Genomic DNA, 17,315 nt, shown 5'->3' on the forward strand with positions numbered 1-17,315 from the left:
AGGGTCTGTCGGCCCAGTTGCTTCCCTTGAAGTCATGCCCAGCTCCTCCTCAGCCTGGAGGGCACTAAGCCTGTTGCTCGACTGCAAGTCCTCAGGAGGAGTAGGAGCCTTTCTGCTTCTACAGGAAGCGACCAGTTTCCAGCTGCCTTCTACAGCGTTATGATGTACCATTCCACCTGGCACAGAGTCCTCCGGCAGCTCCACTGCTGTGGAGGGTTGGGACTCCTGGAGCCGTATGGTCTCCAGGAATAGCCTGTCTACCTCTTGCTCATCTTCTCGAATGCTGCGCAGCCTACTGACATCCTCCAGTAACTGCCTCACCTGACGACACAACTCATCAACAGCAACACACCTTCTGCAGGAGAGCTCACTGCCAGCCCAGGCCTCCCAGAGAGGCCCCAAGCACTCCCTGCGGCCTGAGACCTGTGGAGCTGCATCAGCTGTCAGAGGGTCTGTCTGGGTGGACGCCTCTGACACGGCTGATGCAGCGACTCCAACAGCCACAGGGGAACGTGCTCTGCTGGGTGTCATGACCATACCGGAGAAAGCGTGCACTGCTGGGACTGGAAACGAAGGTGCCTTCTTGCGCCATTCTGTGCAAACTGCTGCACAAACTGCTGCGCCTGTTCTCTGCCTCTGCTCGCTGTGCTCAGAGGGAGGCTACCTCATCATGCTGGGAAGGACAGTTGCACTACGACACCTCCCCACAGCATGCAGAGCCCAGGTTTGGCAATCCCGGAGCTGGCACAGGAGAATGTCCCATTGCTTCAGAAGCATTTGCGGTGGAGTGCCAGATCAAGGCCATTTCCTGCTCTTCATTGCCACCAGCTCCTACCCAGCTCACCCTCCGGCATGGCTGGGCAACCCTTGCTGTTTACGTCTTGCAGCTTTGCCCCTGACCTTCTGCTTCAGCCAGCATGGCCGCAGGTGAGTGGTTTGCCTGGGCGCAACCTGGGAGCTGGGGGCTACAAGAAAGAGCACACCGACCGAGGCACACACAGCCACTGCAGCCCATCCACTCTGCAAGCAAGAAACCAGAGCTCCCGAGTGGACTTGTTCGCTGCGTTTATTATGCTCTTCTCCTCTGCCTCGAGGCACACAAAGTGCACTCCTGCTTCTTCCCCCATGGCGTGCAGCTCTCCGAGTCTTCAGTGCAGCGGCAGAAAAAGGCACGCAGCAAGGGATGTGGGAGGTCACCTTGTGCCCCCCCCTGCTGAGCGCAGGGCCCACAGCAGCAGGTCCCTGCACGCCCAAGCAATAGTTAAAGAAGCCCTTCCTGTTGCCCCGGACGGACATCGCTCGCCAGAGTCAACTGCAGCCTTCCTAGCCCCATGCCTGCCTACTCAGCTGACATCCCCTCACTGCTGCCAGGTTAGGTGTCCCCGCTTCCCCCTTCTGTACGCTTCCTTCTTCTGTCGCAGTTTGGCCAGCAGCTCCTTGCTCATCCACACAGCTCTCCTGCCACCTTTGCTGGGCTTCTTGCTCCTTGGCACAGACCCTTGTGGAGTTTGCAGCAGGCCATCCTTGAATATCAAGCAGCTTTCCTGGGCCCCTCTTCCTGCTCGGGCCCTAGCACCTGGGATTCTTCCCAGAAGGACCCTGAAGAGGCCCAGGCTGGTCTCCGGAAGTCCAGCCTTGTGAGCCTGCTTTTTGCCCTGCTCCCTCCTCACAGCATCCCCAAATCCACCGTCGCGTGGTCGCTGCAGCCAAGCTTGCCCCTGCCTTCACACCTCCAGCCCGCCCCGCCTTCTTTGGCAGTACAAGGGCCAGCAGAGCACCTCTCCTCGCTGGCTCCTCTAGCACCTGCCTCAGGAAGTGGTCATCGAAGCTCTGCAGGAAGCTGCTGCATTGCCTGCGCTTGGCTGTCTTGTGCCTGCTTGCTCTGCTCAGCCTTGCTTTGTCGAGCTGAGGAAGGCTAGGCAACTCAAATGTACGCACGCAGCAGCAAGCGAAGGCCATCGTGGGAAGAGCTCCTTGATTTTGGAGAGGGGAGGCCTGAGGCAAAGGCTCGAGGGGACCTCTCTTATCTGAAACCAGAAACCCCAATACTTCCCGGGCAAGGGAGACAGAGGCGTATCCCCACAGGGCTCTCTTTCAGCAAGGTCAATCATCTAGAGGGTCAAGGGAAAACAAAGAAGTGGAAACAACCATATTTTCATATTTCATCGAGAGATTCCAAAAGAAACACTGCTCTGTTTTTCAAATAATATCTTCCTGTGGATAGCATCAAGTTTTATTGTAAAAGAAGTTAGGAATACCAAACAAAGAAACACCTCGTTTGTTGTGAGGTCTGAACTTTCTTCGTACTCTTTGTCGGCGCTTCCATATTGGCCAAGATGGGGAGCCACGTAATACGAACGTGGCCGAAAACATGCACTTTGCGGCGCAGTGGTGGCCCAGAATCTTCACACTGGTAGCCCTACGTGCCATCGCTGCCCTGGGTAACTTGCCAGGTGAAAAGAAGAGCTCTTTGCGTCCGTGGCAGCGGAGGAAGGGGCCGCGCAGGGCTTTGCCCGGGTGCCTGCAGCCGGGGGTTGTCGCCCTCCCTGCCTGGGCGGGGGGCTGGGGCAGCAGCAGCGCGCGGGGGCCTGCGCGGGTCACAGGCCGCCCCGGGCCAGCGCACACACGGGCCCTTTGTGACGGCCCCGAGCTATTGTGAGCACGCGGCGCGGCGGCCTTTGCCCGGGCGGCGGCAGAGTCTCGCCCAGCTGCCTTGCGGCCGCACTGCCGCTGAGCGCGTGCGCCAGGCGCGGCGTGGCGTTGCGTGACGCGGCGCGTGGAGCGAGGCTTTGGGGCTGCTGCTGGCCTCGTGCTCTGGGGCGGGCAGCAGCTGCGTGTGCCCATCGCCAGAGCCGCCGCTGCCGGCGTCTCCTCTCGCCCTGCCTGCCGCAGGCGGCCGGGGCCCCCCCAGGGCGCGCTTGCAGAGCGCAGGGGAGCTGCGTGGGGCGCGTGCGGCCCGGGCACAAGCCATGGAGGCGGCGGAGGTGCGGGCGGCCCTGCGGCAGGTGCGGGCGCAGAAGCGGGAGCTGCTGGAGCAGCTGGAGCTGCTGCAGGCGGAGCACGAGGCGCTGCAGAGCACCAACGCCCGGCTGGCGGAGCAGGCGGCCAGGTGGGACGGTGCCCACGGTGCTGGGCGCGGGGACGCAGCAGGCGCGGCAGCTGTGTGGCGCCGGGTGCCACACAGGTCCCCCAAACGCAGGCAGGGCTGGGAAGCGGGGAGGGCCTGCGCAGGGCGACTGAGGGCCCCCATGGCTGCAGGCAGCGGAGGCGCAGGAGAGTGGCCGAGGAGCCGCAGGAGCTGCTGGACAAGCTCAGCAGGCTGCGGGAGCAGCTGCAGCAGAGCCAGCAGGAGAGGGGCCGCTGCCGGGAGCTGCTGCGGTGCCTGGTAGGTGCGGAGTGCCCCTGGCGCAGGGGCTGGGGCTGCCCCCGCTGCGGCCCTGCCGGGGCCGTCTCTGCCCTGCGCTGAAGGCCTGCTCTGCGCCTTGCCCACGCAGCAGGAGGAGAAGCAGGAGCTGCAGGATGCCGCCCGGGAGCTGCGCGGGGACAACGAGGCCCTCGGGCAGCGCTGCTGCAGCAGCCGCCAGCAGCTGCAGGCCATGCAGGAGCTGCGGCCAGAGCTGGAGGTGAGCTGGGCCGCGGGCCTCTCCGTGCCGCGCGGTGCCGGCAGAGCTGGCTCCCTGAGGGCAGCGCCTGCCAGGGCAGCGGCAGGGCACCTGCTGCCGGCAGCAGCTCTGCCGTGCCCTGACAGCTGCTCCTCTCGCTCTCCTCGCCTCTGCTGTGCTGCAGGAGCGCTTGCAGGCGGCCAAGCAGGAGAGAGACGCGAGGCTGCAGGAGCTGCGCGAGGTAGGGGGCCGAGGGGAGCCGTGCTGGCCGTGCGGTGCCGGCAGGCTGCAGGCAGCGGGGGGTGTGGGGAGGGCGTTCGCCCCGGGGGCCGGGCTGCGTGACTGCCCTTGGGCTGTCCGTGCCCGTGCCCGTGTCCGTGTCCGCGGCCAGCCCTGCCTGTGGCCTGGAGCGGGGCAGTGGCGAGGGGGCCGAGGCCTGGGGCTGGCCGGGGAGGGGGCTGCGCGGCTGCCAGCTGCGCTGCCCGCAGGGTGTGCTCCGTGTTTTGCAGGAGAGGCAGCGCTCGGCGCAGCTGAAGGAGCAGCTGCGGGAGCAGCAGGAGCGGGCAAAGGTAGCGCCGAGGGGGCGAGGGCAGCGGGTGGTGGGCGCCCAGCGGCCGGGGCCCGGCAGCGGGCTGCAGTGGGCGCACGGAGCGTGACCCTTCCGTCTGGCAGGCGCAGCGTGCGGCAATGCAGGCTCTGCGAGAGCAGGTGGAGGAGCTGGAGGTGGAAAACGCCTAGTGAGTGGGGCCCGGGGAGCGCTCTGCCCACGGGGCTCTGCAGGGGCTCCGTGCTGCAGCGGGAGTGCCGGCGGGTGCCAGCGGCGGTGCCGGGAGGCCACGGGGGGTCTGTGCAGCACGTGGTGGGAGAGGAGACGCCCGTCCCTGCCCCCATCCCTACCGCCGTTGCCCCGCTGCATGGCGACGGGGAGCGCCAGTGGCCAGGGAGGCGCGTGCTGGTCCAAGCAAGCCCTGTTGCCTGCAGCGAGCAGCGGATGGAGCAGGAGCCGCAGGCGGAGGGGTGTGTGCTGCCCGAGCTGCTGGAAGCCCGGCTGGTAAGGGCGAGAGGCGGCAGCGAGGGCTGCCCCGGCCGGCCGGCCGGCCGGCCAGCTGGCTGGTGGGCTGTCGGTGCGGAGAGGGGCAGCGTGCAGCCGCGTGCAGCCGCACACGTGTGCCCGCTCTCTGTTGACGTGCAGGAGAGGGAGGAGCTGGCCAAGAGACGCGGCCTCGCTACCTGGCTGAAGTGAGTTGCCCCGGGGGTGCCTCGTGTGCCAGGGCCCGCGCCCGGGCTGCCGTGCAGCGAGCGGTTCCCGCGCTGGGGCTCCTGCTGCCGGGCTGTGGGCTGTGCAGCTGGGAAAGTGCCCCGGGAGGGTTGCCCTTGTGGCGGGCTTCCTTCTTTGCGGGCTTGTGGCGGCTCTTCTGCAAGCCTGCGCGAGGGAGCGACGAGCAGCGCCCGGGGGGCAGGCGGAGGGTTCCCTGCAGGGGCCCCTGGGTCGCAGGGCTGGGTGCGGGCAAGACAGGGCTGCGATGGCCTGCGTGGGCTGCTGCGGCTGCCATGCCTCCGCCGTCCCGCAGGAGACTCTGCGTGCTCTTCGTGTGCCTGGAGCTGCTGGTGGTGTGCGTGCTGGGCGCCGTGGTGCTCTACGCCTCCCAGTGCGACCGGGAGCTGCTCTACCGGCTGCTGCTGCGGCTGTTGCCCGAGCAGAGCTACGCGCGCCTGGCGGACTTGCTGTCCGAGAGCCTGGCCATGCGCAGCAAGGGGCTGCTGCCCTTCTGACGGGCGCCCGGCAGCCCCGCGTCTCCGTAGCACTGGGGCTGCTGGGGCCTGCAGGGCAAACGCTGAATAAAAGGTGCTGGGTGCCCAGCTGGGTGCGCTCGAGTGTGCTTTGTGCGTGCCGCGAGAGAGGGTCTTGGCGTGCCGGGCGCCTGCGCTGGGGGTGGCAGGTGGCGGGCAGGGGTCGCGTGGGGAGTGCCGTGCAGGGGCGGGATGCGCCTGAGCGAGTGGGGCAAGAGCGTGCCGCCTGCTGGGCTGCCCCCAGGCTGGGGAGCAGGGCTGCGCCTGGAGCGCTGGCGCCGAGCTCCCCGCTGGCAGCGGGCGAGCGCACGGAGGCGACGGCTGGGGAGGACGTGGGGCTGGGGCAGGCCAGCAAGAGAGCCCCGGGAAGAGTGCCCCAGGCCCGAGGGGTCCAGCGCCCGGGGCTGCACACGCACTCATGGAATGCCAGAAGGGCTGAGGTTGGAAGGCACCTCTGGAGGTCTTCTAGTCCAGCCCCCTGCTGCAGCAGGGTCACCTAGAGCCCGTTTCCAGGGCTTGTGTCCAGATGGCTTTGGAATATCTCCAAGCAAGGAGACTGCACAACCTCTGTGCGTAACCTGTTCCAGGTCTCTGTTACCCTCAGAGGAAAGAAGGGTTTCTTCTCATGTTCCCATGGAACTTCTCGTGTATCCGTCGGTGCCCCTTGCCTCTCGTCCTATCGCTGGGCACCACGGACAAGAGTCTGGCTCCAGCCTCTCCACACCTTCCCTTCACATACATCCCCGCACTGATCAGATTCCCCCCTCAGCCTTCTCTTCTCCAGGCTGAACGGTCCCAGCTCTCTCAGCCTTTCCTCATAGGAGAGATGCTGCAATCCCTTCATGCCCTTAGCAGCCCCTCCGCTGGACTCGCTCCAGTAGCTCCATGTCTCTCTTGCATTGGGGAGCCCGGAACTGGACACAGAACTGCAGGTGTGGCCTCGCCAGGGCTGAGTAGAGGGCGAGGATTCCTTCCCTCCACCTGCCGGCAATGCTCTTCCTAAGGCAAGCGGGGATACCAGTGGCCGCCTTGGCCACAAGGGCACATTGGTGGCTCACGGCCAACAAGCTGTGCACCAGGACCCCCAGGTGCCTCTCTGCAGAGCTGCTTGCCAGCAGCCCAGCCCCCAGCCTGCACTCGTGCATGGGGTTATTCCTCCCTAGGTGCAGCACTCTGCACTTTCCTTGGTTGAACTCCGTGAGGTTCCTCTCTGCCCAGCTCTCCAGCGTGTCGAGGTCCCTCTGAATGGCAGCACAGCCCTCTGGTGTACGAGAGACTGCTCCCAGTTTGGGGATCATTAGCAAACTTGCTGAAGGGCTCTGTCCCTTCATTCAGGTCATTGCTGCCTCAACTGGTCTGGACTCCATATTGACCCCCAGGGGACACTGCTAGCTCCAGGCCTCCAAGCAGACTTTACGCCGCCGGGCACAACCCGCTGAGCTCTGCCTTTCAGCCAGCTCTCAGTCCACCTCACTGTGTGCTGCTCACCTAGCCCTTACTCCCTCCACTTGCCCAGGATGATGTTATGGGAGACGGTGTTAAAAGCCTTGCAGAAGCCAAGGAGGACATCCATGACTCTCCCCTCCTCCACCAGCCAGTCATCCCACCATAGAGGGCTCTCAGCCTGGTTAAGCAGGATGTTCGCTGAGGTCTGCCTCCTCCTCATGGCGTGACAAGGTCCCCACCACAGCCCCGGGCACCGAGGAATTTAAACCAGAATTAAACAGGGCTTGCAGGCACAAAAATAACCTTAGAGAGAGACCTTCGCCATCAGGCCGCAAAATCGTGGTCGCGGAGGTGAATTTCCACGTTAGCAGCTGGCTTCTCTTGTTCTGCGCCCAGTGTGAATAGCACTACTTCCTCTGATAGCAGGGCAATGCTCAAAGCTTCAGGCAGCTGCTAAAAAATCATAGTGCTACACTTCAACCCGGCGGATCTTTTGTGGCTGTATCTCTGCAAGATGTCATCATTACGAAATTACCACTCCTTCCAAGCACTGTGAAGCTTGCTTTTTCTTTCCTTTTTTTTTTTTTTTAATTGGATTAGTGAGCCCTGAGATGAAGCAAAGCTGCCTTACAGGATCACTAGCTATATAAATAACAACGAGGGCAGAGGACACTGCCTCCTTCCTGCAATGCATCATTTGCAGCGTACGGGGGTTTTCCTGGTGATGCGCAGCACAAAAGCGAGTGAAAAGCCTGAAGATTCAGGACTGCGGAGACTGTCATGGGGCTCAAATTGTCCAGAAAAACACTGATTTTCAGAGCTCTGTGCAACACCTTCACCTCCAGCCCCTCTCAGCATTCAGTTTCCTTAAGAACAACCATTTTAGGCCCAGCCACATGAATCTGAGAGCTCTGCTGGGGATTTTCTGAGCTCCTGAAGCTGGAAGAAACAACTTTACCGCCCCGGTATGTGCAAACCCTGCTGCACACCCCCGCATCCCCATCCCAACGCACAGTGACCCGTTTGGGCCTTCTGTCTGGGGCCGGGACTCGAACTCGGGTCTTTACGGAGCGCCACCTCCCCCCCCACCGCCCCCTGCTCGCGGCGCTCCGCTCCCGCTGCGCATACCCAGAAGCAGCCGCCGCGCAGAGGGGCGGGGGCAGTGCGGCGGCGCCTTCCTATTGGGCGGCGGGGCGCGTGCCTCAGGCCGGTGTGTGTGCGCGTTGGGGCGGGAGGGCGGGAGGCGCATGCGCAGGCTGCCGGAGGGGGGGGGGAACCGGCGTGCCAGCGCGCATGCGCAGTCACCGGGCCGGGGGGAGGGAGGCGGGCTCGCGGGCGGGCGGCGGCGGTTGGTGGCCGTTGCCTGCTTTACCGGTCGGGGCCCGCAGGGCGCCGCTTTCCCCCCAGCCCGCACGCCCTCCCGGCTCGTCTCGCCTCCCCTCGCCTCGCCATGGACGAGCAGAAAGTGAGTGTCGGCCGCAGCCTCCGGCGCCGGCGGGCTGGCTGGGGTGGGTCGGCGGCGGGGAGCGAAGTGCTGAGGCGGCATGGGCGGCCGGGAGCGAGAGGGGAGAGCGGGTTTCCCTCGGCGGGAGCCTCCCTCCGCCGGCTCTGCGGGCGGGCTTTATCGGGGGCTGTAACTGCCTGCAGCGGGCCCCTGAGAAGCTCCTCCGGAGCCCGCACGGGGCCGCCTCCTCCGAAGAAGCCGGTGTTCCCTAAGTGTTCGGCCTGCCTTAGTAAGGAAAGGGGACAACGGTTAAGGAAGCGAATGCGCAGCCCTTCAGTAAATTACTGTATTGTAATATACCTGCCAGGAGGGCAGCAATGCTGGAAAAGTATTTTTCCTCTTGGTTATTTTAAGAGTTGTGCCGAGCATTACCCTGTAGAAAGGATGTGGGGATGTTGGAGAACGGTGTGGCTGAATGCTGAGTTTAGAGAAGTTCCCGGTGCCTGCGTTTTTGGGATGCTGGCCTTATGTTTAGAGTTGCAGCTTAGTAAAGTACAGCTCTGGCATAGAGCTCTTTCATAGTGTGTGTTTCTGTCATAAGCAATTATACTGCACACATAAGCCCTTCTGTTTCCCATTCATGCAAAACTGTGCTGAAGGGAACTAATTAATGGAAGCATTTTTTTTTAGGTTTTCTTTTTCATGTGGCTGCTGTCTTATAATTTCTTCCTTTCCTCACTTGCTGTCTGCTCCCTCAGCGAAATCACTGAGGAGCAGAGATGTGCCTGATAAAGGGACTGTGCCTGACTTTTTAAAAAATGATAAAGTCTCTGCAAAAATTTCTGACTCAGCCTTGTGCCTTTGTAGCTAGCAGTCCAAAACTACTTCGATTACTGTCTCCTTGAAGACTGTGCTTTTCTGTGCTTGGAAATCATTTTGTGAGTAGTCTGGATAACTGGCACTGCTAATGGCTTGAAATGTATTGATCAGAAATGTTAGTTTTTTAGTTTAGCATTTGTTACTGACACTTCATAGTCATCTATGCTTTAGAAGGTGAGATGTGAACTTCCATGAAAGTGTACCTCTAGTAGATACTACATGAACTTGAATCTACCTATCGTTGTTTGGCATAGACGAAATGGCTGCAGCTGTCACACGGATCCTCTGCATGGATATTGCTCAGTGACATCACTGAACATAATTGAATTTCAGTGCTACTCAGAGGTTCTGAATGCAGTAGTAAAATCATTACCGATCATATAATTAACAATAGTTCTGCTGCTGATCTGCTGCTGTCCATGACTTTGCTAAAATGCTGTAGCTCTATAATTGAAACTGATACTAGTGTCACTTGTTTAGTTAAAACTGGGAAGGTCTCAAGTAAATTTTTGACCAATAGCCTGTTATAAATAAGAGCATGGACGCTATGGATGCTCATGGAGCAGGGTCACCTGTATTTTCTTTAAAGTAACTTTTCAAACTCTGGCATTTCCAATATGTGAAAGAAGTGCAGAAGACTAAGTGGAGATTCAGTATGCCCTTTTGTTGGAAACTTGGTCCACTCATGAAAGTTAGTGTGACATAGGCACTTGGCTGCTTTAGAAATTCAGATCTGCATCCAGCCATAAGACTTGTGTGATCTTGAACTGTTTAACTTGCTTCTTAACAAATAAAAATGATTTAATAGTTTAATTTATTGAAGTTTACTCTTTAACATTTGAGGTTCCCAGCTGCTTCAACAGATGCCATAGTTGATATAATGCCAGTTGTTGGCTATTCAAGGAGTGGTTGTTGTTTACCTTCATGCTCTTGTCAAGCCTGCTGTGCCACCACATGCTGTAGGGCTTTGTCCTTTAACCTTTGTCATCCTTTGCCCATCAGCACCATTGCCTTACAGATGCTATGTATTTTTACTTTTAAAAAGTTTTAGATTTGGAGAATAAGAATAGGTCATGAAATTGAAGGGCATTACTGTGCTGAGTGATAGGAGAAAATGACTTAAACTTCAACTTCTGTCTAATAAACTTGCCATAATATTTTGAAAATGAATTTGAAACTGACTTTTAGGACCTCAGTTGAACACCTAGGATGTTACTAGATCTGCTAGCCGGAGAGAATTACAAGAATTATTTATAATAGGATTCTGGTTAATGTTTGATAAAGTACTGCATCCATCACTGAGAAGTGAATTTAAATATCCTTAAAGGAATAAATACCAAGAATTTTTACTGAACTTGATGCTGTAGTCATTGTCACATGAAGTAATTTGCTGTGTAAACCTCAATTGTTCTATAAATGTATAATTTTCCTAGTGTGCCTGTCACTGTACATAATTGTAGTGAATTTTCAGAAATTCTCATTATAAGAAATGGGGAACAATGCAGTGGCCTGAATTTATCATATGTCTTTATGTTTGGAAGAAAACCTGTGTATTATATTAGTGGTTCTTAAAAGCTGACTTTCTGTTTTAGTGTCATGTGCTTTGGTGGTTAAGAAATATTCGGTGCTGTTAGTGGATTTTTAGGCCTTTTTCATCTGTTTGTAGATGATGTCTGTTCATTGTCAAGTTGGATCAAACTTGATGGTGGAATTCCTGTTTGGAGAAATTGGTAGCTTCCTTAAAGAGCTTTACTGATCCTTGATTGGTTGTTGACTTTAACTTCAGATGTTTTGGGAAACCTTGTTTGACAGTTATCTTCTAGTTTCTGCTGTGTTTTAGGCTGCTTGTATAAAGACTTTCTAAGCATTCCTCAAATGTATACCTTTTCCTTTAGTCTTATGTGGTACTTAATAATGCTTTGGGGTTTTATAGCTATGTACAAGAAGACTAATTTTTTCCACATGGTAGAACTGAGTAAGCCCTGAAATCCTAGTTGAAAGAGGATTGAGAGTGTTCTTGTTCATCCAAATTGACAGTTATGTTTATAGGATCTAAGGCTTAACTGTGGGCTGTCTGACATGCAAAAACAATTGCTTCTGGTCAGTAGTGAATGCAGAAACAGCTGGTTAGATTATAGCATTTCATCTGCTAGTGTAATGTGGACAAAGTTGTTTTTAAACATGTACAATTTTAAGTAAACACTGAATGGATTCTACAGTGAAGCCTTACTACATGCACTGTTTCTGAAAGACACCACCTCGGCTTGTTTGTCCTTCTAGTGACTCCTAATTTCAGTTGTTGCAAGCAATTGTACTGTATCTTTCCATGATGCTATTGTTTTGCAGCTCATGTTGGTAAAAGCAATAAAACTTCACTTTCCTGATAGCGGTCTCATATTTGAGCTAAAGCATGCCACTGTGGAAACAATGGGTCAGAGAACCAATAAATACATCATAAGAGGGTTTTTTGGCCCGTTCATCAGCAGTTTTTAAAAAACAGGTAGGAGCATGGCTTAAGACTAGTGGAGAAATTCCTTGAGGAATGTAGTCTCAAGAGTTATTGCAGAAGTTGTTGTGAAAGGATAAAGGCTCTTTTTCTTGCTTTTTAGCAAACATGCAGTGAAGTAGTAAATGGTTATTAAGAAAGAGCTTATGGGAGTACCTTTGCAACATCTTTTTGGTCTGATTGCTTTTGAGGGCTTAAAAGCTCACCCAATCTCCTTGAATTCCTAAATGTTGTCAAGTAATGCAAGAATAGCAACTTGAAACTTTGAGCCTCAACTGGTTAATAATACATCTTAGTTACAATTAAGACAACTTTTACTTTTTCCTAAGTGACAAATAAACCCAGCATTTTATAGTCAGATTTCTGTTTCTAGAACTTTTTGTCAACCAGCCTGAACTAAATAACAGAAAATACTTAGTCACCTGCTCACCTTGTACTTTGTTTCTACTTATGTATGCTGGTATACTCAGAACTTCATAATTTTATAATTAGACTTAGTTTTAAGTGCCAAGCATTGGTATATTTTTGTTGAATCCTTAGCATATAACAGTTGTATCTTAACACAGTTAGACTTGGTAGTCAGATTTAATTTAAAATATATTTTAATAAACTTAACAACTTTGCCTGCTTAGTACATATTTTAAGCTTATTCCGCTACTTTTTAATAACTGGAGGTAATAAAGATAACCTTGTGTCTTCTTTCCAGGTGTTGGTAAGCTTCTGTCTTTGAAGTCACTTTTAATTGGAGAATATGAAGTATTTGCTAGAATTTGTTTTAACACTTGTACAGTAAACCTATTCTGTGTGATCTGTAGAGTAAATATATAGAAGTAATCTGTAAAACATCAACTTAGTTGTTTAACACTAGCTTCTTTTGACAACAGGAAATACTAATTTTTCTTCTGGGCTGACTTTACCTGCTATGTTTCCTTTGTTTCTCTGCTCAGTTGCGCAAGCACTAGTTCTATCATCTGGAGAAGTTTTTAGGGCAGAAGGTGGTAGGCAAAGCTAGTGTGGTTTGGATGACTTTAGATGCATTAATACGTATTGTCAAACAGGTTAAAGAGCAGTATATTGAAGAAGAGACTTCTGATTTCTCTAAAACTAACAACCAAAGATTTCTAGCTTGACAGAATGCTTCTTTGGGCCTTTGATGTTCCTCCCTTTTTCTTTCTTTTTTTTTTTTTTTAACAAAACATTTCTCATGTGAGAACAGAAGATAACTTGAATGTGTATGATGAAGTTCTTTTACTGATGTAGGAAACAATCAGTGATAACTTCAATGTATGTTGAAATGGTGATGGTTTAAAAAATTTCATGATTCTTTTGCAACTTCTTACTTGTTTTTGTAATTATAGGAAACTCTGCAAAGGATTGTTTCTACTCTAGCGAACAAAAATGATGAAATTCACAACTTCATTGACATGCTGAACCATACAATAAAAAATGTTCAGGTATGTATGTTAAGGCTCAAGGTTGCACCTGAGAGGGGAGGTAACCGTTATGAGACTGAAAACGGGAAAGTTGTGCGTAGTTTCCAAGAGGTGGGCTGTATGAATTGAGTTTAAAGCAGATCTTCATGCTGGAACCAGCTAGAAAAACTTCTTATTTTTTGAAGCCTGTCTCCAGTTGGAAGGAATGATGTGTGTGGGTTTTCTTTTGTTTGTGAAAAACTATCATGAGACTTGATTTGCAAGAGGTAGTCTGTTTTTCAAAAGTTCTATTTAAAAGTTCTATTCTGTTTGGCAGGTTGAAAAACAGGACTGTTCTGATACTAAGGAGAATTATTTGCTCTTTTCCTTTTTAACACTTGCAGATTGTTGGGTTTATGTCAAAGTTGGATCTAATTCTTAGAAGTTCTGCTCCAGAACAAGGTTTATGTGTGTTTTTCCTATCAATGAGCAGTGTGGTTTGCTATCTTTTGTTGATGCCAAGCCAACTATAGAAATGGAAATCATCCCCCAGACCTTTATGATGGTTTCTTGAATGCAGATTAGATAGTGTCGAATGAAACCATTTTTATGGTACTGGATAATTACCTCTTTACAAGCATCTAGCAATAAATGAGAGAGAAATGAAGGTCTTGTGGCATTGAACAAAGTTGCCAAATACATTTGTTCTGTGCAAGTTTCTATGTATCACTGTCAGTCTTCCATGGATTTCAGTCTTCAGTCTCCTGATGTAAGTCTAGTTAGGAGATGCCAATCATTCTTAATGTTTTCTTCCCTTTGATAAAGTGAGGAGTAATGAGAAGGTAAGGTGCATAGTGGCCATGGCAAGGTATGTTTGGGCAGACAGTATAATTTTCAGTTCAAAAAAACTACTTACTCTGCCTCGTTTTAATACTAATTGCAACAGTTTTAATTCTCTTAGGCCAACTCTTCTAACGTTATGACTGAGTTGGATGAAGAATTTGATGGTCTGTATTCCATATTGGATGAGATGAAGGGGACTATGACCAACACTATTCAGCAAGAAGAGGCTCGTAAAATTCAAGCTCTACAGGTAACTGCATAGCTAAAGTAAACTTTTGCAGCTAAAAAAAAAACAAATTTAAACTGCTAGTTTAGGTCTTAACTGTAAGTGATTATTTTGGATGTGTTTGAAAGAAATATAACCAAGGTAAATGTGTGTTCTTTGATCTAAGTACTTATGTGGTTCCTTCTCTTAGGGTAATTCATAGTCTCTGGCATGTTTATCTTAACATTATGCAGAAAGGAAGTGGTGTTATCCATAGCTTACAGATGGAGAGTGCCTGCATAGGAGCAGGCCTTGGGTGTGTTTACTACCTTCAAACTAAAAAATGGCATCTGGACTGGAATTTGCTTTTTTTTCTCCAGTTTAGAGTAGAACAGCACCTGAACATACAGATATATTTAAGTAATTTCCTAAGGCTTGAACTTGGAGTCAGGAGTGACATCAGGTATGTTAAGCACAAGGGCCAGCATCCTATTGACAGAACTGGTCATCTTCACTTCTTAATATCTAGGGACTTATATACACACTCTGGAAGATGCTGCACACTTGGAAATTGTTTGGGAATGTGTTACACTGGTGTCTGCTACTAAACCTATTATATGAACTCCATTTTTATACAGATCTATAATTTAATGTAGGAGAATCTTTTGCAATAGGTTTCAGAGAAATAGAAGCAAAAATGTGGCTTTCTGAAATAGGTGTAAGGTCTGTATTTTTTCCAGTAGCTTGTAGCAAGTTAACTTTAGCTTTCAGAAAGACTAGTACATTATTGTTCCGTGGAACCACAGGAGAACTTACATCTTTCAAACAGAAGCTATTTCTCTAGCTTGTTTTCTTTTTACAGTCCTACTTGTATCCATCTTAAAATGGAGTATAAGAAATTAAGTTCTGCCTAGTTCTTTTCAGTTGCACAAAGCAGTAAAGGTATTTACTGCTAAAGTATAGAACTTCATATTCCCTTAGCTTTCCTGTTAATCAGTTAAACAACTTTTAGGAACTGCTTCCTAAAACAAATTCCGTAGGCTTCCTTAGAAGGTCTCTTTTGTGTCCACACTTAAAGGCTGTGGGTGTAAAACATTTCAGAACTTCTGGGTGAACATTAAAACAGATTTAACGTTTCAGTTTGTTCTGTAGTTCTACCCTGAAATAATGGAGCATTCTGGGTATTGACATGCAAGCCTTTGTGCCAGGGTTCCTGCAAAGTTGCAAATCTTCCAGTTCCTCCAACTGAAGGAATTAAGTGCTTTATTTCATGCTTTCCAGCTCTCTTGTAGCAGTGCTAATGCTTGCTTACAGGAATGAAAAGACTGACATGGGGGATGTGCTCTCTGCCTGAAAGTTTCATACTAAGTGTCTAGTGTTTACAGTTATGGAGTAGGACTTGAGCTTCACTTTTCAAATTCTGTTCACAAATGGTATCCTTCAGAACAGTTTTGCTTCTTGCTGTAATTTTCCATTTATAAAACAGGGCTGTGTCTTACTCCAGGATAAAGTGTGGAGGAAACTCCTGGAGCACGAAGGTATTCAGCTTACTGAACTTGTAAGGAGGATTCTTTGGTATATTCCATCCCATCTTTTAAGAGGGGAATGTTGCTTCAGTGACCATGCTCAATTTGACACAGAATTCATATCAAACATGAGATTTAAAAAAAGAAAAAAGCTTTCTATCCTGTGCAATGTGACATTGCTGAACAGCTGCATTAGTCAGAATGTAATAGATCTTTACAGAGGTATCCCTAGTGTTTCTTGTTTAACTGACAGTTTGCACAGCTGTTTGACTACCCATTTTTTTTCTTCTAGTTTACGTTCAATTTCACTTTACTTGGAATTTCATTCTGCCCCTGCCCACTCCTTTGTCTGTTTTAGATCCTTCTGGAGTTTCTCAGTTAGCAGCCTGGAGTATTGTCTGGTCTCTAGTGTATTCTGAGTAGAACAAATGCCACCCCTCAGTCTTGGAGCAACCACTGTTATTTCTCTCTCTCTCTCTCTCTCTCTCTCTCTTTTAGTGACAGTGTTTATTTCATTGCAAGTTTCTAATCCTTAACTTTATTGTACTTTGACTAATTTAGACATCTCTTGTGACTGTTAATCCCACATCCAGATTAATTCTGCCAGCCTTACCCTGGTCACCTGTTGTTGTTCTCCTTTATCTCCAGCTAAAATTATTTTAAAATGCTGGTTGTTTATTCCTTATGCCATGTTCATCTAGGCGCTGATGTAGTATTGTTTCTGCTAGTGTATCTGGTAGTATAGCAAGTCTTACTCGTCTTTAATTCTTAATGACTCTAGTCTTTTATATGTAAATGTTGAGAAAAAATTTTGAATTTATCTTGAGTTTTGCAGTTTGTATTGATGAATGCACCAGTGTATATTGATTGATTCACCAGCTTCCTGACAGTGTTTGGCAGGTGCCTCCATGAAACTGGGATGCAAAACACTAACAGATAAGAGCTATTAACCTTAGTCTTCTGTTCAAATGCCTGCCACCTGAAACAGTGATGTGCCGTGTGTGTGTGCACGCAGAGAGGAGAATCAGTTTCCAGGGTACCTACAGTCTGAGGAACACTTTCCAGTGGAAACAAGGCATTGTCATCTGCTGTTGAAGGGGAACATTTGCAGAGTGGTAAACTACTCATTATAGAACAAGCTAAAGAGTTCACCTTAAAAGTTGAGCAAGAGTCCTGAGAAGTTGAGACAGCAGACTTAACTGTTGGATGGAGGGTCTAGAGGCAAGGAAATAGACCCTCCCTGAGTACTGATAGAATTTCAGAACTTGGGAAGTAATGACAACTGAATTTCTGTACAATTCAAATAAAACTTGGATTCCTTTTGTTTCACTTAAGGGGATAACCTACAAATTATTCTGCAGGCTTATTTGCTTTGTTGCATATTCCTGGTGAATAAAACTGTAACCTGAAACTATAGGAAGAGTGCTTGAGCACAAGAGTGTCTTCAGCTTCTTGAATCTTGCTGACCCACAGAGGTAGGAATCTGTTTCTCTGCTAGAAATTCCTTCCAAAGTGTGCCTGGGCTGGTCAGAGCTTAAGACAGAGGCCTACCCAGGTCCATGGGGACACCTGGAAGTAAAAGACTTGAGGAATAAATAGTTCTTAGTGAACAACTGTCAATGAAAATTCAGCTGTGACTTGCGTCAATTATTCTATTTATA

The 17,315-nt window shown here is 50.8% G+C and overlaps 1 protein-coding gene across 2 annotated transcripts in view; it reads left to right on the top strand.

The window, feature by feature from the left end:
* Positions 1–8,158: 8,158 nt before the first annotated feature.
* The window catches only part of FSD1L (fibronectin type III and SPRY domain containing 1 like), a 35,917-nt gene continuing 26,760 nt past the window's right edge, over positions 8,159–17,315 (top strand). For both annotated transcript variants that reach the window (XM_067315339.1, XM_067315340.1), the window contains exons 1-3: positions 8,159–8,304; positions 13,027–13,122; positions 14,042–14,173. In XM_067315339.1, coding sequence (XP_067171440.1) covers positions 8,290–8,304; positions 13,027–13,122; positions 14,042–14,173 — 243 coding nt within the window. In that variant the 5' untranslated portion in view covers positions 8,159–8,289. The remainder of the gene's footprint in view (positions 8,305–13,026; positions 13,123–14,041; positions 14,174–17,315) is intronic.

This window comes from Apteryx mantelli, chromosome Z (assembly GCF_036417845.1).
Source record: "Apteryx mantelli isolate bAptMan1 chromosome Z, bAptMan1.hap1, whole genome shotgun sequence".
In the NCBI taxonomy this organism is placed as follows: domain Eukaryota; kingdom Metazoa; phylum Chordata; class Aves; order Apterygiformes; family Apterygidae; genus Apteryx; species Apteryx mantelli.